We start from the raw sequence: 23,824 nt of genomic DNA, 5'->3' as shown, positions 1-23,824 counted from the left end.
CAAAGGAAGTTTCCGTTGGAGAAAGGGACTCCTCCGCCTTGGTGGCCAACCGGGGATGAAGAATGGTGGGTGAAACTTGGTTTGCCTAAAAGCCAGAGTCCTCCTTACAGGAAACCGCACGATCTCAAGAAGATGTGGAAGGTTGGAGTTTTGACAGCAGTGATCAATCATATGTCTCCTGATATTGCAAAGATTAAGAGGCATGTTCGCCAGTCGAAATGTTTACAGGACAAGATGACAGCTAAAGAGAGTGCGATTTGGTTGGCGGTTTTGAACCAAGAGGAGTCCCTGATTCAGCAGCCTAGCAGTGACAATGGAAACTCTAATGTTACTGAGACACATCGACGGGGTAATAACGCTGACAGGAGGAAAAATGTGATCAACAGTGACAGTGATTATGATGTTGATGGGGCAGAGGATGCTTCAGGTTCTGTTTCATCTAAAGACAGTAGAAGAAATCAGATTCAAAAAGAGCAAGCAACAGCCATCTCACATTCAATAAGAGATCAAGATAAAGCAGAGAAACATCGCAGAAGGAAAAGACCCAGAATCAGATCAGGAACTGTCAATCCACAAGAGGAGGAACAACCTGAAGCTGAACAAAGAAACATCTTACCTGATATGAATCATGTTGATGCCCCTCTGCTGGAATATAACATCAACGGTACTCATCACGAGGACGGTGTTGTAGACCCAAACATTGCCTTAGGACCAGAGGACAATGGTCTAGAATTAGTGCTTCCTGAGTTCAATAACAGCTATACTTATCTTCCACCTGTAAGTGGACAAGCTATGATGCGTGTAGACGAAAGGCCAATGCTTTATGAACCAAACCCTAACCAAGAGTTGCAATTTGGGTCAGGTTACAACTTCTATAATCCCTCTGCAGTGTTTGTAAATACTCAGGAAGACGACATTCTCCATACACAGATAGAAATGAATACACAAGCACCAACTCACACCAGCGGGTTCGAGACCCAAGGAGGTCTACTTCAACCCCATAGCTTACACGGAAATGAAGACGGTGTAAGTGGGAGTGAGTTGCCTCCTCAGTATCAGACCGACCAAGATAAGCTCTTGGACAGTAGCATTCTGTCTCCATTTAATGACTTGGCGTTTGATAGTACCACCTTGTATTCTGGGTTTGATTCCTATGCTTTTGATGATGATTTCTCATGGTTTGGAGCTTAGTGTCTTGCCATTTTTGTTTGGGAGGTTTCATGGTAAGTTTGTATCAACACAACACCATCTCATATAATTTTATCTTAGTTTATAAAAGTTACCGTACTTGTGTTATGTTTTGTTGACTGTTAATAACTTAATATCTTGTAGGTTCAAAGGGACATGGCAACGTCTGGCTAGTACAGTTACATTCTATTCTACTGATCTTAACTCTTTTTCCTTCTTTTTTTCTTTCTTTTTTTTAAAAAAAATAATTTTTCTTAGATTTGTTAAGAGAAACAATTTCTTTCTTTTCGAATAATTTGCCAGCTGCACTGCTTTCTCTCGTTGTAATGGACCTAAATGGTCTCGAGGGAGAACAGTTATTGTATCATTTGTAAATTAACCTGTGAGTAAATTCATCAAGCTAAGAGAATCGTGACTCCCATTGTTCCCCAAGGCTAGGTATGAATCACGAGAGTTGACTCAGGTGAGAAAAGGAAGAAGACATGTCAAAAGCTAAGGAATCCAATATTAGAAAAATGCTGCATGTCACATAGCCTTTCAAATCTGATATACTGGTTCATTGTTTGAGAGTAGTGATCCCCAAAATCCAAGTTCTTTGTATCAACAATGATGTTTTACATAACTTACACTAGTTCTAATCCGACAGAAGACTGCCAATCAAAGAAAGAAGACGATTAAATCATACAAAAAGCTAGGCTTGATGATGAGACAACTCAAGGCTTCCATAACTTCATTGTGCCATCTTCACTATAGGTAGCAAGGAGATTTCTATGCGGGTGGTGTGTTACACCAATCACATCCTTCTCATGCACCTGTCATAAGCATAAACTATTCAGAAACCAGGTCTAATGATAGACTAGACAACTTAGGCAAGTATTAACAGAGAAAAGGATGTTAATCTGAGCTCTAAAATGGAGAATAGACTGAATCAAACATGTAAAACAGTAGGGACTTCATATACTCTAGGGAGTTGATATTGTGTTTATCTCGAATACAACTTTTAAATTTCAATGTCCAAATTTTTTGGGAGTGTATTCTGGATATAAACTTACCATCATGAAATGCTCAAGTTTCCCGGATTGATAGTTGAAGCAGTACAATTTCCTGCAAGTTAGCGCAAACCACTGTTACTAACATCAAAGGCAGTAGATGAAACCAGAAAAGGAAGGGACCATAAGATTAGCCTTCGAAATCAAACTCTTGGAAGTTATCCAAAAATAAAACGATAGATAGAGGAGTATTACTTGTCTTCGCCGATGCAGTATATCCAATCTCCTTTCGTAGATACACATGCAGCTACAAAATCTCCTCCTTCCCTCTTACCGGATGAGAAACTCTTCACAACCTGCGAAAAATAACAATATAGAACCATGTGAACAAACTAAGTATTGGCATGACAGATGACATTGATATGCAGGAAACCTTTGCTGGATATTCACCTGTCCTTGGAGCGTCATGATGTATACTGATGATGTCTTGTTGCACACAACGATGTGTTCTATGTTTTTAGGGAATAGATGAACAGAATTGACAGATGCGTCATTTCCCTAAAATTCAAAAATACAGATTTGGTAACCAAAGAGTTGACTTGGAAAGAGAATATCAAAAAGAGCTACATGTATATGAATCTGTAAAAGAAAATATACCCGTAAAGGAGGTGGCGGCTTAAATGTTTGTAGACAATCTGTCGTCTTTGAATCCCAGACCTGTGGAATATATCAAGACTGCTATTACACGGCTGAACGGAGAGTCGAAATGAGAAACACTGAAACAAAGCCAAAGCCCAAGAATATACTAATACAATGTACCTTCACTGTACAATCACTGGAGGCAGTGATTACACGGCTTCCATCACTTGTAAAGATGGCGTTATTTACATAAGATGTATGACCGCGAAATTCTTTCAACAATTTCCCAGATTTTAAGCCGTGGATTCTGCATAAAATAAACCAAAAAAAATATAATGTGAATTTGAAATCCACTCGACCAGAAGCCCTACCAACCAGCAATCAACTTGAATAATTTACCAGAGAAAAGGGCGAAAAACTAATAGAAACAATTAAGAAAAAAATTGATGCAATAAGTTAACAGAAACTTCAACCATTAAAGAAATATAGAGCCTCAAGTTTTGCTTAGATGAGATTCATATTGCAAGCACATAAGAAAGAATAACATAAAACCTTGCGGTGTGGTCGAAGGAGGTACTCAGTAATTGGCTTCCATCCCGAGAGAAGGACAGACTTGTAACTCCTTGGGAATGTGCACGGTCAAAACGACGAATGCATAGACCAGTCCTTATACGCCAGACCTGCAAAAGTGACATGCAGTTAGTCTAGTTTATTCTTATTGTATACAATCAGAATTCATATGGGACCAATGAGTGGAAGAAAAAATATCTACTAAGCTGCTGCAATAGTCAGAAAAAATCAACTTAAAGGAAACATATGCAACTGGAACTTACTTTCATCTTTCCATCTTGTGACCCAGACGCAAGTAGCTCTGAATCCCTGCTAAAGTCTATACATAGGACAGGGTCATCATGCATCATGAAAGTTTCCTGTTAGAATTTAATCATTGTAAGTAAAGAGGGATGGAATGAGACTCTTTATCCAAAGCTGATATTTTGTGTATCAGGTAGCCTCGGACAAGATACTTGCTGCACTAGGAGTTTTATTGGGAAATATTTTTGGAATTCAAAGATAAAAGTAATCCACCATATAGTTGGTGCTTCAGGAATTTAACTGGCGACATTTTTGGAATAGAAAGCAAAAAGTAATCCACCATATCGTTCTCATGGACTTGCCACCCGTTCAAAACTCAAATGCAGTAAGGATTTTATTTTTCAGTAAAAATACAAACAGCTCATCTGACCCGTACTGAGTTAGAATCAAATATAAAAGGAGACACGAGAGCTTACAGCAGCTTGATATTGCAAATCCTTCTTCAGCTTCCCACTAATGTAATCCCATACCTGTAATGGTTTTCAAGTCTGAGTAATCCTAGTCACAGTATTAGCTTAAAGACTTTTAACTAGTATTATCATACAAGCCGCCATCAACTTACCTCAATGAAACCATCAACAGATGAAGATGCAAGAAACTGTCCATCTAGTGAAAATCTAGCGCATTCGGCATGACTCTTTTTACCAAACTGCACCAGCACAACGAACAAGATATGAAAATTAGACAAGACCTCAAATAATGAGAACCCAAAAATAATTATGAACAGCAAATCATAGGCCTATAAGCTAAACAAGCTATTAAAGTTATTGCGATAGAAATGAACCTTTATTGTATGACTAAGAACATTAGGATATGTATCATCTACATCTTGTTTCATAGCTGCTGTCCCACGAAAGAGGTCAAACTGAGTTCCTGGAGGGAGTAGGCCTGACACCAGTGTATGTAAATTTTAAGATGAGTAAGGGTATATATGTTGATTCCATTTATATATTAGTAACATAGACAAAATGAAGTGTGACTTATAATTCTACAGAACTGTTTGATAGATCTACAGTTCCATAGATGCTCACCTTGATGTTGTTGCCACTTTAAAGCCTGACCTATCAAAGCCATTAACCGTGAAGGTGGTACCACAGTAACCTCGGCAGCCACAGCTGACAGAGTAGGAGAAAAACCAATAAGTAAACCTTGAGTACACATACAGGGAACCCAAAAACTCCATAACCATTAAACAGGGAATAATTTCTCGTCATATCTTTTTTCATGTCATAAGATATTGTTAGCCTGCTATAGAGAGAAAATTCAAGAACATCACTTAGTTGCTTCAGGTAATTTAACCCCAAAACAACTTACTAAGAAGAATATAGATTGTTCTTTTAACAAATAAAGAAGAAATGGCCAACCTTGAGCAATCTGTGCACGTTTTCTCTCTTTAGTCGAGTCTCCATAAGCCTTAGAAACAATGGCAAAATCAGCAAAACATGTTTTCAAACACACAAGGAAGTAAAATATAAAGAAACTTTTGTCCTCTCAAAAACGGAACATGTGTTATAATTGTTTGAGACCCTTATCTAGAAACAACTTCATATTTAACGCTCACTGGTTCTTCTTAAGACTTTATAAGATATCAAAGTCACACGAATCAGAGTATAGAATATGCAAGAGGCCTACAATTTCTAGCAGATATACTAACATTGCTTAAATTGCTGAACAGTTGCGGATAACCATGCTTAGGTGACATAGCAAGCACAAAAGAAACACTCAATATGGTACTGAATAATCGAGAATAAACTAACTTCCATACCTCATGCGGATCAAAATAGCTTCTGACTAGAAGATGCTCCATCCGCAGATATCTCTCTGGTTGCTCCTGTTTCATGACACCCATCACCTGAGTTTGCCTCAAAATAGCTCGGGCAGTGTCCAATTCTCGAAGCTCTATCATCTCCAACACAATCTGAATAAATCACCCCCAAAGAGATTAAAAAATAAAATTTAGCAGGTTGAACGAAAGATGCTTCAACAAAACATATGTTTATTCACTTATACATTCCACAAAGTAAAGAATAGTATACCTGTTCATAAAGGTCTTCAAGCTTATTCCTGGGAAGCTTAAGCTGAGAAACTTGAGGTAGTACAGAGTCCCATCTTCCACTATTAATATCAGAGATAAACGTTTCGACGCTGTCTACTGTATTTAACGAAACCTGACATTCGCTTTGTAATGTCTGGAACGTCTGATTCAAGGAGTTCTCTTTGCAGAACTGAAGCATAATCTTTATTACACTGAGATATAAAAACATAACAGAGAGCTATTAGGGATGAAATATATACCCAACGCTGAGGTGTAGCATCAAAAACTTGGTGACTAAAACTATTTAGAAGGCATTAGCTTTAGAAGAAGCAATGCTTAAACAAAATATGGGGAGATTAAAAAATCAGAAATTTAGAATGGCGGATATAGATAGACGCAGATTCAAGAGGTTTTATTTAACCTAGGGATCTGTTTGAGCATTCGTAAACAATGGTTCTTGGAGTATAATTCAATCAGTGCGACTAAAACGAGAACTAGGGTTTTGAAAGAAAGAGTTGAAATCTTACTCTCGAGCTTCGATTTCGAGCGCCATAGTCAGTCGTAGTGGGTTTTCGCCGGCGACACCAAGAGGGGTAAAAGAGTGGAGAAGATGAATAAAAATATACAGACGCGAGCGAAGGAGTTTTAATTGGGTTTTATAATTTCAGGGCAATGCTGTGAATATCAAATATATGGGGTCACAACTAAACTCTTAGAAACTCCGAGTGCTATTTTGTAAAGTTTTTTTTAATTAAAATTTGTGAAACATTGCTTACATACACAGACACTAAATTAAAAGACAGAAAAAATAAACACATTTCATGGACTCTGGTGGTCGTCAATTTCCAATGGTTCGCTCAACCCCTCAGGATCTTTGTAGAAAAAGTACTTCAACTCTAGAGACTAGTATCAAAGGTCTCTCCATCAGGAAGCTGAGAGACACTCTTTGTTAGCTGCTCTGTTTCACATCTTCCATGTTGATTATCATCACCTGAAACTAAGAAGAGTCCAAAGTGGAATCGATTCCAGAAAATCTTACTTAGGAACAAACAAGTCAGGAGAAAGATATTCAATCCAGAGACTAAAACCAACAGAAGACCAACCAGTTGATGCATATCAATCTATGGTTGTAAGGAGCTTATGCTAATACCTCTATCAAAAACATAGCCACAAGTGCTCGCTTTTATAGATTTGACCTTGTGGAACCTTTCTTTTTTCTTTCTATGACAATGTTAAGAATTTACATTTCTTTACCAGAGATCACTCTGAGTCTGAAAGTATGCATATTTCCTTAAGCATCTGTGAAACTGTACAGTACATTTCCACTAAATCCTATATTCTACAATCTTTCCTACACACATCGGCGGCTACACTTCAAAATGCCTCGTCTTCTTCAGATTCTTCTTCTTCTTCTCCAGATCTCGAACTACACTCCTCTTCAGCTTCATAAGCAATGCTCATCTCTTTCTTTACCACATCAGCCAAGTCCTGTCTGTTTGCACTCACATAAGCATCCCTCACTGCTTTAAACAATGACTGGTTTGGTTCAAGCTCTCCAAATGTAATCCGGCTATGCACCCTCTTCACACCCTCCACCATTCCAGCTTTCCCGTATACCCCAACAAGGTAGGCCTGTGTGACAACATCTGGCTCTAATCCCTTTTCTTGCATTCTCATGTATGCCTTTAGGGCCATGTCAATGTCTCCTGATGCACTGTAAGTGTATATCACTGTGTTATACGCAAAATGCTCGCGAGGGATTTCACCACGCGTGAGCTCTTGGCATGAATCCAGCGCATATGCATACAAACCCATGGCTGAGAACAGAGTTGCAGTGATTGCTGGTGTAGCAAGCGGTTGGGCTTCATTGTATGCGGATTGTAGCTGCGCCACGGCTTCAGTTGGCACCCCGCCTTTCTTCAACAGAGTGAAGAGCGTTTTAAACGTTCCCCAATCCAGCAAAAGCTTTTTTTCAACTAACATCTCATGAAACAGTTCGCAACATTCACGTAACTGGCCATCAGCAGCGTAGCAAGCCATAACCTGGTTGAACGACGTGCAGTCTCTTAGTAGACCAGACTCTCTCATCTCTTCAGCCACTTCAATTGCCTCATCGAGCATGCCCATTCCCTTGTATAAATACATCATTGTTGCAAACGAAATAACATCACATGTGCCTTTTTCTCTAAGATCATTGAAAATGGATTCTGCTTCAGAAACAATGCCGAGCTCTGCACAGAGACTTAGCATGCTGTTCGATGCAGCAACATCTGGGCCACCTTCTGAATCCTTCATTTTGTCATACACTCTCCTAGCTTCTTCAAGACACCCAACTTTGCTATAAGCCTTGATAAGGGAAGTCAGAACGATATGATTGGACTGAACACCATGTTCTTCCATCATTCGAAAGTATTGAATCGCTTCTTCGACCATCCCACTCTCAGCAAACCCATTAATTAAGGAACCATAAACAACTTCATTCGGTTTCACCCCTGCTTTTTCCATTGCCTCGTACAGGTCAACTGCATCAGACAATAGGCCAAGCCGCACATAGCTAGCTATCAAAGCAGCATAGGTCTTGCATCCGGGTCTACAGCCCGAATCCAGCATTTCAGCCAAGATCCTCTGGGCTTCATCCACTAAGTCAACCCCAGAAAGCATCTGGATAAGGGAATTGTAAGTGCACTCATCAGGCCAAGTCCCTTGGTTCTTCATCCCTTTGAAGAGAGAAAGTGCTTTCTCATGAAATTTGGCCTTACCATAAGCTTTGATCATGACGTTGTACTCCAAAACATCATTCCTCTGACCTGTCATGTTTCTTTTCCCATAGAACACAGCCTCCGCTTCAACCCACAATCCCTTTTCAGCATAGACATCAATTACCGCTGCAAGTGTGGTTGATGAAAGCACACAATCCAACTGGAACCTCTCAAACAAAGCTTTTGCCTGTCCAACTAAACCTTCATTGACATACATCTGCATAATAGCAGGAACAGAGTGCTCATCAATGCGAATGCTATTTCTGTCCATCTCAGCCATCACAACTTCAACTTCTCTAACCATATTCCGCTGGCACAAGATATGAAGAACAGCACGGTGAGTTACAATATCAGGGAAAAGTCCCACTTCCCTAATTTTCCTATAGTATCTAAGAGCTGCCTCAATGTCCCCAGCCTCGGCATGAAGAGACAGAAGGCTGTTATATGTCTTAGTATCAGGGAATATCCCTTTCTCTTCCATCTTCTTCAACAAGGATTCAGCCTCTGACAAGTGCCCATGAGTTCCACAAGTATGTATCATCGTGTTAAACGTGACAGTATCTATAGGAACCCCAGATTTCAGCATCTCTGAGAAGAGATTGGCCGCATCGTTTAAACGACCTGCCTTCCCATACAAATCAATCAGAGTGTTGAAGGTAGATGTTAACCTTGGCTTCCTCGGAGAAGAGTCTGAACCGGATGCAAAATGAANCACCATGTTCTTCCATCATTCGAAAGTATTGAATCGCTTCTTCGACCATCCCACTCTCAGCAAACCCATTAATTAAGGAACCATAAACAACTTCATTCGGTTTCACCCCTGCTTTTTCCATTGCCTCNCATTGACAAGAATTGCTTCAAGTTCACAGGAGACTGAGCTGAGCCGTTCTTAGGAAAATCATCAATGGAATCCAAATCAAGATCATCAAGATTAACTTTTCCAGCGCACCAGCCTTTAAAGAACCTATCAGCACGATCGAACTCACCTGAATTCTTGAAAACCCTAACAACAGTAGCCATAGTGACTTCATCAGGGAAATGCATTCTCTGTCCCATATGTTTAATCCAAAGAAGAGCTTCCTTAACAAGACCAGCTTTACCATAAACATCAACAAGCATCGCATAAGTGTTATTAGTAGGGCAAACACCATTGTGAGCCATCTCAATCCAACAAAGCCTCAATTCATCCCATTTCCCAGCTCTACCCAAAGCTCGTAACACAATGTTGTAATGAATCACATTTGGAACATAACCTTGGTGAGATTGGAAAAACCGAAACACACGAAGCACTCTGTCCCAACGAGTCTGCTCTTTAAGAAGCACGGTTTGCTCTTTAGGGCTCAAGTTGAGACAGAGAGAAGCAAGAGTTGTTTCAATATCAGTAGAAGAGTCAAGAGAACGCAAAATGGAAGGGATTACGCCGCCGTATCTGCGTTTGCGAGAGCTCGGATTAGGTTTAGAGCATCGTGGTGGCGAAACAGAGGAAGGTGAAAAAGAAGAAGAAGCGGCGCAATGAAGCTGAAGCCTAAAAGAAACCCTAGAAGAGAAGTTACAGGGGAGTGAAAGTGGAAGAGGAGGAGCTGGAAAAACCCTAGCTTTAGAACTCAGAGCTAGACGATGATGTGTTAAATCTCTAGAAGAAGAAGAAGAAGAAGAAGAGTAGTGACTACTTGGCTGAAGCATGTTTTGTTAAAGAAACTGCTCTCAAAGATAATCTCTCAAAGTAGTCTTTAGGGGTTGAAGAAGCAAAATCATGCCATTGAATTGAATTACACATTGTGCGGAAATTTGGCGCGTGCTGAAGACGCGCTAATCTTTGCGGTTTGCTTCCCTAGTATTTGATTTGATACTGGGCTTTAAAAGTTAGTTATATTGGGCTTTAAATGATTATGAAACTGGGCCTTTTCTTTGTCCGTTTTATGGTAAAAATGTAAATATATTTTGTTCTTTGTAAATTAATCATGGGGTGAAATTACAAATTAAATAGTTTAGGTACGTGACAAAAAGACCTTTATGAGAGTCACAATCGAATGGTCCAGTAGCTTTAAAAGCCGAAAACGATTACATTGTTGTTAAACCAACTACCAATTCTAATCTTTATGAACTACGCGCTCTCTTAAGCGACCGGAAGGGAAAAATTCATGGAGCGAGGAGAAGGAGGAGACGACTCTCCGACGAATCCGTTGGTCGTAGACGTCTCTTCTATGGACTCGAAGATACGCAGAGGAGGAGGAGGATGGATCGCGGAGGAAGTTAAGAAACAGTTGTGGCTAGGTGGTCCAGTTGTGGCTACGAATCTGTTGCAGTATCTTCTTCAGATGATCTCTATCATGGTCGTCGGACATCAAGGCGAGTTAGCTCTCTCTAGCGTCTCCGTTGCTAGTTCATTCTCCCAAATCACTGGCTTAAGTTTGCTCGTCAGTCTCTCTCACTTTCTCTTTTTCTTCACAGAAACTTTAGTATGTTAGAAACTAAAAAATGGGTTCTGTTTGTTTTTAGATGGGACTGTCGGGAGGATTGGGTACATTGTGTGGTCAATCTTACGGAGCAAAAGTAGAAAGAATGTTAGGAATACACACACAAAGAGCAATGGTGGTTCTTCTCATCTTATGCTTTCCGTTATCCATTTTATGGATCAATGCATCATCCATTCTTGTGTTTCTTGGCCAAGACGCAGTCATTGCTCAAACCTCTGGATCATACATAGCGTTCTTGATCCCAGGCCTTTTCGGTTTCGCGATTTTACAATGCCTCAATAGTTTCTTTACGAGCCAGAACAGAGTGTTCCCTCTCATGCTCTGTTCCGGTTTAACCACCCTGCTTCACGTTCCTGTTTGTTGGGGTTTGGTGTCCAATTCTGGTTTGGGAATCAGAGGAGCTGCGCTAGCAACTTCGTTTTCCTTGTGGGTTAATGTTGTCTTGTTGAGTCTTTACGTCAAATTCTCGCCTGCTTGCGCCAAAACATGGACCGGGTTCTCCCGAGAGGCTCTTGAGAACGTTATGGTCTTTCTTCGTCTGGCTGTTCCGTCTGCATTCATGGTCTGGTACGTATCTTTAAAATCATCTTTTGCTTCTTCTATATATCACATCTTTAATGTCGTTGGTGGAAACAGCTTGACGATTTGGTCATCTGAGACAGTGGTCTTCCTCTCAGGCTTACTTCCAAATCCTGTTCTTGAAACTTCGGTTATCTCCACTTGGTAAACACACATGCTCCCTTGTAGCTTGTCTGTACATTAGTACTAAGATCCTCAATTCTTTCTCGAGAATCAATCGAAATCTCTTTTTTTCGGGTTGGATATTCTGAACAGTTTAGGTATCTCCACAGTAATTCGTATGGTTCCCTATGCATCGGCTTGTGTAGTGAGGTAACCCACTTTACTAAGATGTTACCAAATTTTTAAACTGGAAATTCATCTTATAAAATGTTGTGGGTGTGTGTTGTGAAAGCGTGAGGGTATCGAATGAGTTAGGAGCAGGAAATCCAGACAATGCCAGGAGAGCTATACGAGTATGCTTAGCCATGACACTTTTTGTGTGTGTCTTAAGTGAATTGGTGTTGCTGGTTACACGTGAAACACTTGGATACACTTACTCAAACGAGTCTGAAGTTGCTGAATATGTAGCAACGATGGTGCCTCTCCTCGTCATTTCCAATCTCCTTGATGGTCTTCAGGCCATTCTCTCAGGTCCTAGCTCTCATGAGTTCTCGATCTTCCATCTTCTTTTATCTTTGTGTTTTTTTTTTTTTTTTCTAATCTTAATGTTCCTTTCGATGTAATTATGTTTTCCCCAGTAACCTTAGGATAATCTTGCTGACGTGGAGGGCGATTAGGTTTTTTACTTGGTCCCCAAGTTGGATGGTTTTGGCGGATCCGCCGCCTCGGACTACGGAGTCCGATTCACCGGTCATGGATTTGACTATCTCTTTGGGTGTCGAGGGGAGTCAAGGGAGTTCAATCAAGGTTCTGTCCGTTGAGGTTGGTCTATCGGGGGAGGGTGTCGAAACTAAAGGCTCTAAGTCTTCGGTTTCAGGTGATCAAAAGTTGTGGCTAAAGGCGGCGACGAAACATGTGTTCACTAAGCAGGCTTTTGTGGTCTCTGAGGTGGAAGGGAAACAACGTGTGGTAGTCCCTAGGGATGTCTTTGTGGATCCAAAGCCCTTGTGGGAAGATTTTGTTGTGGGAAAGTTCCTCAATGAAAAAGCTCCGCATGTGGGGAAGATCCATATGATCGTAAATAAGATTTGGAGATTGGGAGATAAATTCTCGCTTATTGATGTCATAGTGGTTAATGATAACACTGTCAAGTTTCGAGTTCGCAGTGAACGCATAAGGAACAGAGTTTTAAACAGAGGCATGTGGAATATTGGAGGCATCCCAATGCTCATCTCTAGGTGGACACCTTTTGCAGAAGAGGCACAACCAGCACTGAAATATGTTCCTCTTTGGGTTATATTGAAGAATGTGCCGCCAACAATGTTCACTCATAAGGGGCTGCAGTTTCTCTCGATTGCGGTAGGTACCCCACAGAGGTTACATCCAAAGACAGAGGCATGTACTAGTTTTGAGGAAGCACAAGTTATGGTGGACGCAGATCTCACTAAACCTTTACCAGTGGAATATCATCTGGCGGGAGAAGAAGAGGGGGAGTTAGATGTTGTGGTCAAATATTCTTATCCTTGGCTGCCTCCTCACTGTAGTCGCTGTCGTAAATGGGGACACTTGCAGTCAGCTTGTCTGACTCCAGCCTCACAAAATGTACCTACATCACCTCCAAGGTCTCCTGCGGTGAAAGAGACGGGAACTGTGGATTCTGCTCAAAGTGAGGGTACTCCTATTCAGGGGGATGCTCAAACGCCTCAGGCAACTGTGTTGACAAAGGTTGTTGCTAACGTTACTGATGTGCGGAAGGAAACGGGTGAACAAGAGTGGATTACACCACAAAAAACGGGAAATAAGTTGTTGCATAGTCCCAATAAACAGAGGAGTCCGGTAAAACCTGGTGAGGGATCTCTGTTATCTAACTCATATTCGGTCATGAGTGAACAGGATGCGGAAGATAATGCCCCGGAGGACCCTCCGGAGAATGATAAGACACATGCTGCTTCTGACACGGATGTTGAGCCTCCCGATACTCGTGCACATGTTCTGTCACAGACATATGTCCTTGTGACTGGGAAGCGAGGACGAGGTGTCAAAGCAAATTTACCTGTACGAGAGTCTATTCCGCGGGCATCAAAGGACTCCCATAAATATGTATCTCAACCCCCTACTCAACTTCCACGAGATCAAAGTAGGGCTGACCCCAACCTCCAGTAATGTCAAGTTTCTTCTGGAATGTTCGCGGTTTTAACAAAATGTCCAAACATTCCGTAGTCCGTGATTGGGTTAAGAAAGGCAATTTCCAGTTTGGTTGTTTATTGGAAACGAGGGTGAAGGAGAGGAAAGCAGAGGAAATTCTCAGTTCAGTATTCCCTGGGTGGTCTTATTTAACAAATTATTCTTGTAGTCGTCGGGGGAGGATTTGGGTGATCTGGAACTCAAATGCCCGCCTCACACCTTGTTATACGAGCAGTCAAGTGATAACTTGCTCTGTTCTGTTGGAAGGAGCTGTAAATGAGTTTTTTTATCTCTTTCATTTATGCAGCTAATGGTTTTGCAGAGAGAAAGTTTTTGTGGGAGGATTTGAAGTATCACCAAGACACACCATTGTTTCGTAATAAACCATGGATGGTGTTTGGTGATTTTAATGAAATTCTTAAAGGAGAGGAGCATTCGCTATATGATGTTAGCCCTACGGTGTCCGGGAATGCGAGATTTTCAAGAAGTGGTGCAGTATTGTTCCTTTAGTGACCTGCAATATCATGGTCCTATGTACACTTGGTATAACAAGCGTGATTTTGGCCTCATTTGCAAGAAGCTGGATAGAGTTCTTGTAAATGATGCTTGGCTTACTGATTATCCACATTCTTATGGAGTGTTTGAGGCAGGGGATGCTCAGATCATCTCTGGTGCCGTATAAAAATAGGGAGTGATCAACCACAATTGCGCAGACCTTTCAAATTCTGCAATGTCTTACTGGAGGATGAAAATTTCTTACCGATGGTACAGACGTACTGGGATAACACAGAGCAGTTGCATCATTCGACGTCTACACTGTACCGGTTCTCAAAGAAGTTAAAAACCCTGAAACCAAAAATAAAGTTGCGGAGTAGAGATCGACTTGGGAATCTTGAAAAGAAGACTAAGGAGGCTTTTGCATATCTATGCACCTGTCAGTTGGAGACAATGCAGGACCCTGTAGATTATACGATGCAAAGGGAAGCGGCTGCGTATAGTAGGTGGCTGTTTGTTTCAGGTTTGGAGGAGAGGTTTTTAAAACAAAAATCAAAGTTACACTGGCTCAAGATAGGAGATGGGAATAATAAGGCCTTCCATCGAGCTGCTAAGGCTCGTGAGGCTAGGAATGCAATAAGAGAGGTTCACTGTCCGGATGGTACAATAGCAGACACTCAAGAAACGATGAAGCAGGAGGCTGAAAGGTTTTTCCGACAATTTCTTGGCCATCAATTACTTAATTATCAGGCGATAGACGAGGCTATGCTATCCGGTTTGTTATCTTATCGTTGTTCTGAGTCGGAACAGAACATGTTGGTGAAAGAAGTATCTGAGGGGGAGATTAGAGATGTTTTACACTCCATGCCAAAGGATAAAAGCCTCGGGCCTGAGGGGTATACTGTGGAGTTCCTTAAAGGGACATGGTCTGTTATAAAGAAGGATTTTGTGGCTTCTGTCCAATCTTTCTTTCAGTATGGCTTCTTACCATAGGGGGTTAACACAACCATTTTAGCGCTCATACCGAAGAAGAAGGTGGTTAGCGAAATGAAGGATTATAGGCCTATCTCCTGCTGTAATGTGGTATACAACGTGATCTCCAAAATCCTTGCAAACAAACTAAAACGATTACTCCCTGTTTTTATTTCTCTAAATCAATCTGCCTTTGTCAAAGATCGTCTACTCATGGAGAATGTCCTCCTCGCTTCAGAGATAGTTGCTGATTATCACAAGGAATCAGTGTCCCCTAGAAGTGCTGTCAAGATTGATATCTCGAAAGCATTCGACTCTGTACAATGGCCTTTTCTGTTAAGTATTTTACGAACACTGAATTTTCCAGAACAGTTTGTGAAATGGATTGAACTTTGTGTGACCACAGCCTCCTTTTCAGTTCAAGTGAATGGTGAGCTTTCCGGACTGTTCCGCAGTGCAAGAGGACTGCGACAAAGTTGTTCCTTATCCCCCTATCTCTTCGTAATCTATATGCAAGTCTTATCTGCTATGCTCGACAGAGCGGCTTCGGAGAGGCGAATGGGTTACCACCCACGTTGTAAGAATGTCAAGCTCACCCATCTATGCTTTGCAGACGATCTACTGGTCTTTATAGACGGGACTAAAACATCTATTGAGAGCATTCTCCAGATTTTTCATGAGTTTGCAGGCTTCTCTAGTCTAAATATCAGTCTAGAGAAGTCTACACTCTATATGGCTGGTGTCACAAATAGTGATAAGGAATCAATTCTTCACTCCTTCCCATTCGCATCAGGTTTTCTTCCTGTTCGTTATTCGGGGCTCCCTCTCTTAACCAAAAGAATGACAACGTCGGATTACACGCCTCTCCTTTGCGGGGTGTCTTCAACTAATAAGTTCTTTCATTCACAGTCTCACTAACTTCTGAATGTCTGCTTTCTGACTGCCAACTGCCTGCATCAAGGAGATTGATAGTCTGTGTTCTGCTTTCCTGTGGTCTGGACCTTCTCTAAACACTAAAAAAGCCAAAGTCTTCTGGTCTGATGTATGTATCCCTAAAGAAAAGGGTGGCTTGGGGTTGCGTTCGTTGCAAGAAGCAAATAAAGTGAGTTGTTTGAAACTCATCTAGCGACTGTTATCTTCGAATTCCTTATGGGTGACGTGGCTTCGGGCTCATCTCCTAAAAAAGGGTTCATTCTGGTCCCTTACGAACAATACCGCCTCAGGTTCTTGGATGTGGAGGAAATTACTCAAATATCGTACTTTGGCTGTTGATTTTGTTCGGTATGAGGTCAGAAATGGTCTGAATATCTCTTTCTGGCATGACCATTGGTCGCCTCTGGGATGTTTATTTAATCTTGCAGGCCCGCGGGGTAGTATTGATATGGGAATCAGTCTTCATGCTACTGTTGCAGCGGCTCTCGCTCATTGGGAAAGGCACCATCGCGTGGACTATCTGAATCAGCTGGAGACAGTTCTTAAGACAGTTAGAAACCGAGGATTAATGAACACTGCAGATGTGGTCCTTTGGAAGGGAAAAGGTGATCACTTTAAGGGCAAATTTAGCACAAAAGACACTTGGGAGTATACCAGGAGCGCCAGGCAACGACAATCGTGGGTTGCAGGTGTCTGGTTCTCTCAGGCCACTCCCAAATACTCATTTATGGTCTGGTTAGCCACGCTCAACCGCATGTCTACTGGAGATCGGATGCAGCATTGGAACTCACGGGTGGATACCTCTTGTCCCCTGTGTAACACGCCACTAGAAACTCGCGACCACCTATTCTTCATCTGCCCTTATTCGACAGAAGTTTGGACTTGTTTAACCTCTAAGTTACTTACGCAGAGGTTCTCTACAGACTGGGATACAAACCTGATTCTTCTGGTTGACACACTTTGGGACCTGTTACTCTGTTTCTCCTGCTTTATGCTTTCTAGGCTTCTCTTCACTCCCTCTGGCAGGAACGGAATAGACGCCGTCACGGGGAAGCTCCAACCCCAGCTGCTCAACTAATTAAACACCTCGATAGGCAGATCTGTAACAGGCTGCTCACGCTCCAACCTAAAGGGAACCCCACCTGCTGCATGGCGAAGTGGCTCGACTCTCGTTGATAACACGAGTTGACAATTGTTACTTTTGCTATTTTTTGTAAGAATTTATGTGAGCTAGTCTTCTCTAGTTTGGAGACATAAAAACACGCTGTACTTGATGTAAACACTACTTTTTTCGAATAAATTTTACATTTTATTCAAAAAAAAAAATTATGTTTTCCCCCACCGGGTTTGTGGATATCGATTGATCAGGGGTTCTTGGAGGTTCAGGGTGGCAAAAGATAGGGGCATACGTAACACTCGGATCCTACTATTTAGTTGGCATTCCAACATCGATCTTGTTTGGATTCGTGTTAGGGGTTGGAGGAATGGTAAAAAAAAAAAGATTTTGCATAATCACAAGTTGATTCATGTTTCCTTTTTATAAATTTATAAAATCTAATAATATCTTTGAATGAATTGAGAGTCGTCGTTGTGTCTTTAATTAGGGGATTTGGTTAGGAGTGATTTGTGCTACGTTTGCTCAAGTCTCTGCCATTGCTTTTGTCATGACTCGTACCAACTGGACCGAAGAGGTAAACAAACTATATAAAATGTCATTAAAATAAGTATATAGAAATTCAAATAAGTGACGGTTATGTAATAATAAATATTTTTATATTTAGGTGAAGAAAGCGAAAGGACGAGTTTACGAGTCAATTATACCGGCGACTGAGTAAGGATGCGGTAGCCAGCCTCCTGACTCGGGGGAGAATAAGAAAAGAGAGAACTAAATAAGAGCCACTCACGTCGCACTCGTTGTCAAGATTCGGAGTAAAACACAAATCGATGGCTGTGGATTGGGAGCATATTTCGATTGTTCTTTTTTTTTTTCCTTTCTAAGATATATATTTCGATTATTATTGTCATCAATTTGCAATATCGAAAAGTTAAAATGGCAATAAATTAAAAATAATAATTTGCTAAATCAGGAAAGAGTATTAGTGGAAATATATACTAATTAAGATGTCATACCGTGTTTGACAACAAAACAAACAAAAAAAATATATATCATACCGTAAAAAAAAAACAGAATAGCCTATAAATATCAACCAAGTCTCCTCCACAAACCCTAAAGACCAGGTAAGAGAGATACATAGGTTGTTGTTTCTTATTAATATATTTTTCTTTGTTAGTATTTTTTTTTTCTTTTGTTGGCTTTTGGGAGAGAGAGAGAAAAAAAATAATAATGGAAAATTGTGTGACGCCTCCGCTTCTGATCACAGAGAAGAAAACGACGATGATACGTGTGAAGGAGGAAGTGAAGAAGCAGCTATGGCTTCCAGCACCACTTATTGGTGCAAGCCTGCTTCAATACTCTCTCCAAGTCATCTCCTGTTCGTTGGCCATTTAGGCTCTCTTCCCCTATCTGCCGCTTCTATCGCCACCTCCTTTGCCTCTGTCACAGGCTTCACCTTCCTCGTACGTTTCTGTCCCCTTTCACAAATATATTAGAATTCCGCATTGATTCATGATTTAACGTTTTGGGTGCAATTTTCTTGGTTTGTTAAAATCGTTCTTGAAATTTGTTCAGAGATCTGTAGGGTTCTGTTTCAGAATTATTTTGTAAAGTAGTAAAATTTTAAACCCGATTCGTTCTTGTGTGTGTGTGTTTATGTGTAATAGTTGGGAACAGCGAGTGCGTTGGAGACACTATGTGGTCAAGCTTACGGAGCAAAGCTGTACGGGAAACTAGGAATTCAAATGCAGAGAGCAATGTTTGTTCTTCTAATACTCTCTGTTCCTCTCTCGATCATTTGGGCTAACACTGAGCAGATTCTCGTATTGGTCCACCAAGACAAGTCCATTGCAAGTGTTGCTGGCTCCTACGCGAGATACATGATCCCGAGCCTCTTCGCCTATGGACTGCTTCAATGCATCAATAGGTTCTTGCAAGCGCAGAACAATGTGTTCCCTGTCTTTGTCTGCTCTGGTATCACCACTTGTCTTCATTTGCTTCTCTGTTGGTTGTTGTCTTGAAGACTGCTTTAGGATACAGAGGAGCTGCTCTCGCTATCTCGGTCTCTTACTGGTTCAACGTCATTCTCCTCTCGTGTTATGTCAAATTTTCGTCTACTTGTTCGCAAAGTTGGACCGGGTTTTCAAAGGAGGCTTTTCAAGAACTTTATGATCTTTCTAAAATTGCTTTTCCTTCAGCAGTCATGGTCTGGTAAGTTAGTGAACAAAAATTGTTGCACTGCTTAGGTGTAGTATTAGGACTAAATCGATTCTGTTTTGTAACAGTTTGGAGCTGTGGTCCTTCGAGCTTTTGGTTCTTGCCTCTGGCCTTCTTCCCAATCCGGTTTTAGAAACTTCAGTGCTTTCAATCTGGTAAAACTTGGTTGTGTTTGTCTTATGCTACTAGGAGCTTTCACTTCTTTGTTCTATTTAATTATAACATAATTTCTTCAACTTTTCAGTTTAAATACTTCACTAACAATCTGGCAGATCTCGGTTGGTCTTGGTGGCGCTGCAAGGTCAGTACATCAGAATCAAAAGGTATATCCAAGAAGTAATCTCATCAAAGAAACGTATCTCACTACTCTTGTGTGTTCTGTTAACTTGCAGCATAAGGGTGTCAAACGAGTTAGGAGCAGGGAATCCACAAGTGGCAAAACTAGCTGTATATGTCATTGTAGGCATAGCAGTTGCAGAGGGAATTGTGGTTGTAACGGTTCTGTTGTCCATCCGGAAAATCTTAGGTCATGCTTTTAGCAGCGACCCGAAGATCATCGCATATGCTGCATCAATGATACTGATTGTCGCATGTGGAAACTTCCTTGATGGCCTCCAATGCGTTCTCTCAGGTTAGTTTTTGAATGACACAAAGAAGATTAGCTTTGGCTCCTGGTTTATGTATATATGTCCGGTTAAGCAATTGGAATCCTGGTCAACTGGTTTTGATGTATGTTTGCAGGGGTTGCTAGAGGATGTGGATGGCAGAAGATTGGAGCGTGTGTGAATCTTGGATCATATTATCTTGTTGGAGTTCCATTAGGCTTATTACTTGGTTTCCATTTCCACATCGGTGGTCGGGTAATAATTTTGAAACTCATATTCTCAATATTCAAGTTTAAACTCAAGACTAATTTGTATAAACTCTAATTTTTGTGGTGTTATATCATTGTTAGGGGCTTTGGTTGGGAATCGTAACAGCATTGGCTGTTCAAGTGTTTTGTCTTTCTTTAGTCACTATATTCACAAACTGGGATAAAGAGGTAAAAAGCCTTTATACTGATCGGGTCAATTTGTTATCTATAAGGACTCTGCCTAATGTGATTCTGTTTCTTGATTTATACGAATAGGCAAAGAAAGCTACAAACAGAGTCGGGGCTTCAGATGACAAAGATGGCGATGTGGAATGATCAATCCAGGAAAAAGCATTGGAAGTTGCAAATGAGCTTACCAACGTTAATGAATAAAATAGATAATGAGTACAGTAGTAGTTCATTCTTCTAATTGATTTGGCCTTTTACATTGGTCTTTCGAAAACTGGATATTGTGGTTTACCATTGTTGCAGATTTATTGAAATTCCTTAGATTGAGTACGCATCATCTCATCCAGCATTGCTAAAAACACATTTCATATTTGTGATGAGATTGAACTATATGTAAACCACCAACATGTTCCATAATTAAAAATACAGTACTGAAGTTTAAATTGTACTGTAAGAGCAATTGAGAATGAAAAACTTCGATAATGAATTGAGTTTGGGCCATAAACTGATGGATTTTTCTATAATGGGTTTACATGATGATTAGTTAATCATCTGTGCTTTACATTTTATTGTAAACAGAAAGAATGATTCACCATGTTCATCATCACTAGTAATATGACAAATTTCATGAATTACTGGACAGGACCAACCAGTAAGAGCCTGGTACTCGAGAACCTATAGGCTAAATGAACTGAAGATTGGCGTGAAGAAGAAGCTTGTTACGTTCTATCCTACATGAACTCGAGATCGAGTTTCCTCTTCAGATGAGATCTATCCGCACTGCAAAACCAAACATCAAAAAATCATCAGAAGTGATGATCTTAGAAGCTGATGTGTAATTCATCAGATGTGTAACCAATTCTTTTTACCTGGTGATGGTTGGTCGGTTAGGTGGCCGTTCGGCTAAGATGGTGAAATCTAAAGACATTGGTGCTTGTCCATCATGGCTAGCTTGTCTCATGACATCAACACTCTGGTCCTTGGATTTATTAGCAGACTTTCCTCGGTCAGGTATCACTCGTCTAAACTTATGTGCTGGTGACAACACTTTAACGGATTTGTGTTTACTGTCAGATGACTTAGCACCCAGCTGGCGTACTGATCTTGGGAGCTCTAAAGGGTCAGTTGGAGAAGGTGCAGATGTGAAGTACCTTTAAAAAGAAATCAAATGTTTGAGAACAAAACAAAATAACCATTGCTCATGTCTTCTTCATAGGATAGCTTTAGGTACCTGTGCTGCAGAGCTTGCTGAATCGATATTCTAGACTTGGGGTCATAGGTGAACATCTTAGACAACAAATCTAGAGCATCCTCACTAACCATTGGAAATAAAGAACGTAGAGAAGGTGCGAGGACAAATTGATACTCTACATAATCAGGAAGGCTGAGCATTTCTGGCCACTGATCTGCTTTTGGGGTCCCAAAGGCAGCAAATATTTTGCTTAATTGATCAATATCATTCTTTCCCTGCAACGGGGGAAAAATAAGCTAGAGAAACAAATAAACAGACGAATTGGGATCACGACACAAACAAAACGGAGTTTCACCTGAAGAAACGGTCTGCGTAACAGAAGTTCAGCAAAAATGCAGCCAGCAGCCCAAACATCAACTGCACCACCATACTGTTTTGCACCAAACAAAAGTTCAGGTGCTCTATACCATCTCGTAAAGACCTATGAAATTGCTGAAACAAATCAAGAAACGAAACATAGCAGAATTACTACATAAATAGAATTGCCACACACACAAAAAAAAAAGATTACCTGGTGGGTAAACTTATGACCAGGGATACTAAATATACGAGCTAACCCAAAATCTGCAAGCTTCAGTTGTCCATTAGGTCCTATCAACAAGTTGTTAGGCTTCATATCTCTGAAAACACATCCAAAAGATACTCCGTAAGTGTAAATCCAAACAAACCTTAATGGAGAGAGAAAGAAAAGTTCTGTGGACTATTCATTAGAATCAGTTAAGTACCTATGCAAAACCCATTTGTCATGACAATATTCAAGACCTTTTAACATCATTTGAAGGTAAGATTTGACATCAGCGGGGGAAAGAAACAGATTAGGATCTCGGATAACTGCTTCGAGATCAGTCTCCATGCACTCAAACACAATGTGCAAGTTCTCCTTGTGAGGAAACGCATCAATCAATTCAATCACATGTGGATGCTTAAGCTCTCTGAGTAATTTAATTTCTCTGAGAGCTGTTATATTCACACCTTCATTTTGTTTCCCAAATCTTATTTTCTTAATCGCTACAGTCTCTCCGTTCTACAAAATTCACCACAACAAAACAAAATCAGTTTCCTTATAGCCAAACTCAAACAAAAAATTACAAACTTTAAATCCACTTAGAGAACAAAAAAAAAAATGCAAACTTTGACTTCTAAGAACACATAATAGTTTAAAGATCGAAGCTTTTTTAGCTAAGATTGAATACCCAAAAGCTATGAGAACAAGACACAAAATAAGAATCACCGAGAAAATCTAAACCCTAATTTTGATGGGATGGGAACAAATTATGAAGAATTGAGTGAGGAGGAATCATCACCTTAGTGTCAATAGCCTTGAAGACGACTCCGTAAGTACCTTGACCAAGAACCTCACGTTTCAGATACCTATCAGCAACTTTCTTCGGCTGGTCCATCTCCGTAATTGACTAACCAGATTACAAGTAATGATCGAAATTGATCTTTTGTTAGATTGTGTTATCGTTAATGTTTTTGAGGTTTCTTATGGTCTGGAGAAAAAAGTAGCCGTTAGAGCAATTACAGAAGAAATCGACATTTTTAGGGGAAAATATATTGAAAAAGTAAACGAAAAAGGAAAGAGAAGGCTCTAAAAGCTAGAAGAAACAAAACGATGCTGGGACGCGTCCCAACGAAAACGACGTCGGGGCTTATAACCAAAAACCAACAGTGGTCTCCCCCAAATGCTCTAATAAGGCCCAAGTAATAGATTTGTTGGATATTAAACAACTCCGGTCCATATGTCAGATGGGCTAAGTTAATTAAAGCTTTGAGCTATCAGTTTTTTTTTTGCTTTCTTTTAAAAAGTCTCACAATATTTTGGGAAAAATGTCGTTAAAATCCTTGAGTTAGCATTTTTGTTGATTTAAATCACAAATTCTGGATTTGGAAATAAAAAGCAGAAATCTTTTGTTGACTTCCAAATAATTCGCAAACTCTTATTGACCTGACCTTTTGAGGCACAATGTTAAG

The 23,824-nt window shown here is 40.5% G+C and overlaps 4 protein-coding genes and 2 pseudogenes across 9 annotated transcripts in view; 3 read left to right on the top strand and 3 right to left on the bottom strand.

Annotated features, from left to right (window-relative positions):
• Nucleotides 1–1,597, top strand: part of LOC104702076 (ETHYLENE INSENSITIVE 3-like 3 protein) — an 8,581-nt gene extending 6,984 nt beyond the window's left edge. For all 3 annotated transcript variants that reach the window (XM_019227801.1, XM_019227802.1, XM_010417890.2), the window contains 2 exons: nt 42–1,223; nt 1,333–1,597. In XM_019227801.1, coding sequence (XP_019083346.1) covers nt 42–1,191 — 1,150 coding nt within the window. In that variant the 3' untranslated portion in view covers nt 1,192–1,223; nt 1,333–1,597. The remainder of the gene's footprint in view (nt 1–41; nt 1,224–1,332) is intronic.
• Nucleotides 1,696–6,360, bottom strand: LOC104751228 (suppressor of mec-8 and unc-52 protein homolog 1). Its single transcript, XM_010417888.2, has 16 exons — nt 6,252–6,360; nt 5,726–5,936; nt 5,455–5,607; nt 5,054–5,102; nt 4,721–4,804; nt 4,474–4,577; nt 4,252–4,338; nt 4,106–4,159; nt 3,650–3,745; nt 3,369–3,496; nt 2,997–3,123; nt 2,835–2,894; nt 2,628–2,735; nt 2,433–2,533; nt 2,241–2,292; nt 1,696–2,000 (listed from the first exon to the last, which is right to left on the bottom strand). Exons 1-16 carry the CDS (start codon nt 6,275–6,277, stop codon nt 1,902–1,904), a joined length of 1,539 nt encoding a protein of 512 aa, XP_010416190.1. The 5' UTR covers nt 6,278–6,360; the 3' UTR covers nt 1,696–1,901.
• Nucleotides 6,601–10,233, bottom strand: LOC104702073 (annotated as a pseudogene).
• LOC104702072 (protein DETOXIFICATION 16-like) lies at nt 10,558–18,309 on the top strand. Of its 4 annotated transcripts, XM_010417884.2 has the most exons (8): nt 10,558–10,900; nt 10,983–11,527; nt 11,597–11,683; nt 11,795–11,851; nt 11,934–12,172; nt 17,594–17,712; nt 17,830–17,916; nt 18,007–18,306. In XM_010417884.2, exons 1-8 carry the CDS (start codon nt 10,625–10,627, stop codon nt 18,058–18,060), a joined length of 1,464 nt encoding a protein of 487 aa, XP_010416186.1. In that variant the 5' UTR covers nt 10,558–10,624; the 3' UTR covers nt 18,061–18,306. The 4 variants fall into 4 exon arrangements, with proteins under 4 accessions (XP_010416186.1, XP_010416188.1, XP_010416187.1 ...); XM_010417886.2 differs by lacking the exon at nt 11,934–12,172 and having other exon boundaries at nt 18,007–18,309; XM_010417885.2 differs by lacking the exon at nt 17,594–17,712 and having other exon boundaries at nt 18,007–18,308.
• LOC104702071 lies at nt 18,459–20,940 on the top strand (annotated as a pseudogene).
• LOC104702070 (cyclin-dependent kinase D-1-like) lies at nt 21,059–23,456 on the bottom strand. Its single transcript, XM_010417883.1, has 7 exons — nt 23,155–23,456; nt 22,576–22,874; nt 22,362–22,470; nt 22,146–22,271; nt 21,830–22,065; nt 21,468–21,749; nt 21,059–21,378 (listed from the first exon to the last, which is right to left on the bottom strand). The coding sequence occupies exons 1-7, from the start codon at nt 23,248–23,250 to the stop codon at nt 21,330–21,332; spliced, it is 1,197 nt and encodes a 398-aa protein (XP_010416185.1). The 5' UTR covers nt 23,251–23,456; the 3' UTR covers nt 21,059–21,329.

The sequence above is a fragment of the Camelina sativa genome, chromosome 7, assembly GCF_000633955.1.
Source record: "Camelina sativa cultivar DH55 chromosome 7, Cs, whole genome shotgun sequence".
NCBI classification, from domain to species: Eukaryota; Viridiplantae; Streptophyta; class Magnoliopsida; order Brassicales; family Brassicaceae; genus Camelina; species Camelina sativa.
This window is presented reverse-complemented; position numbering and strand designations above follow the sequence as displayed.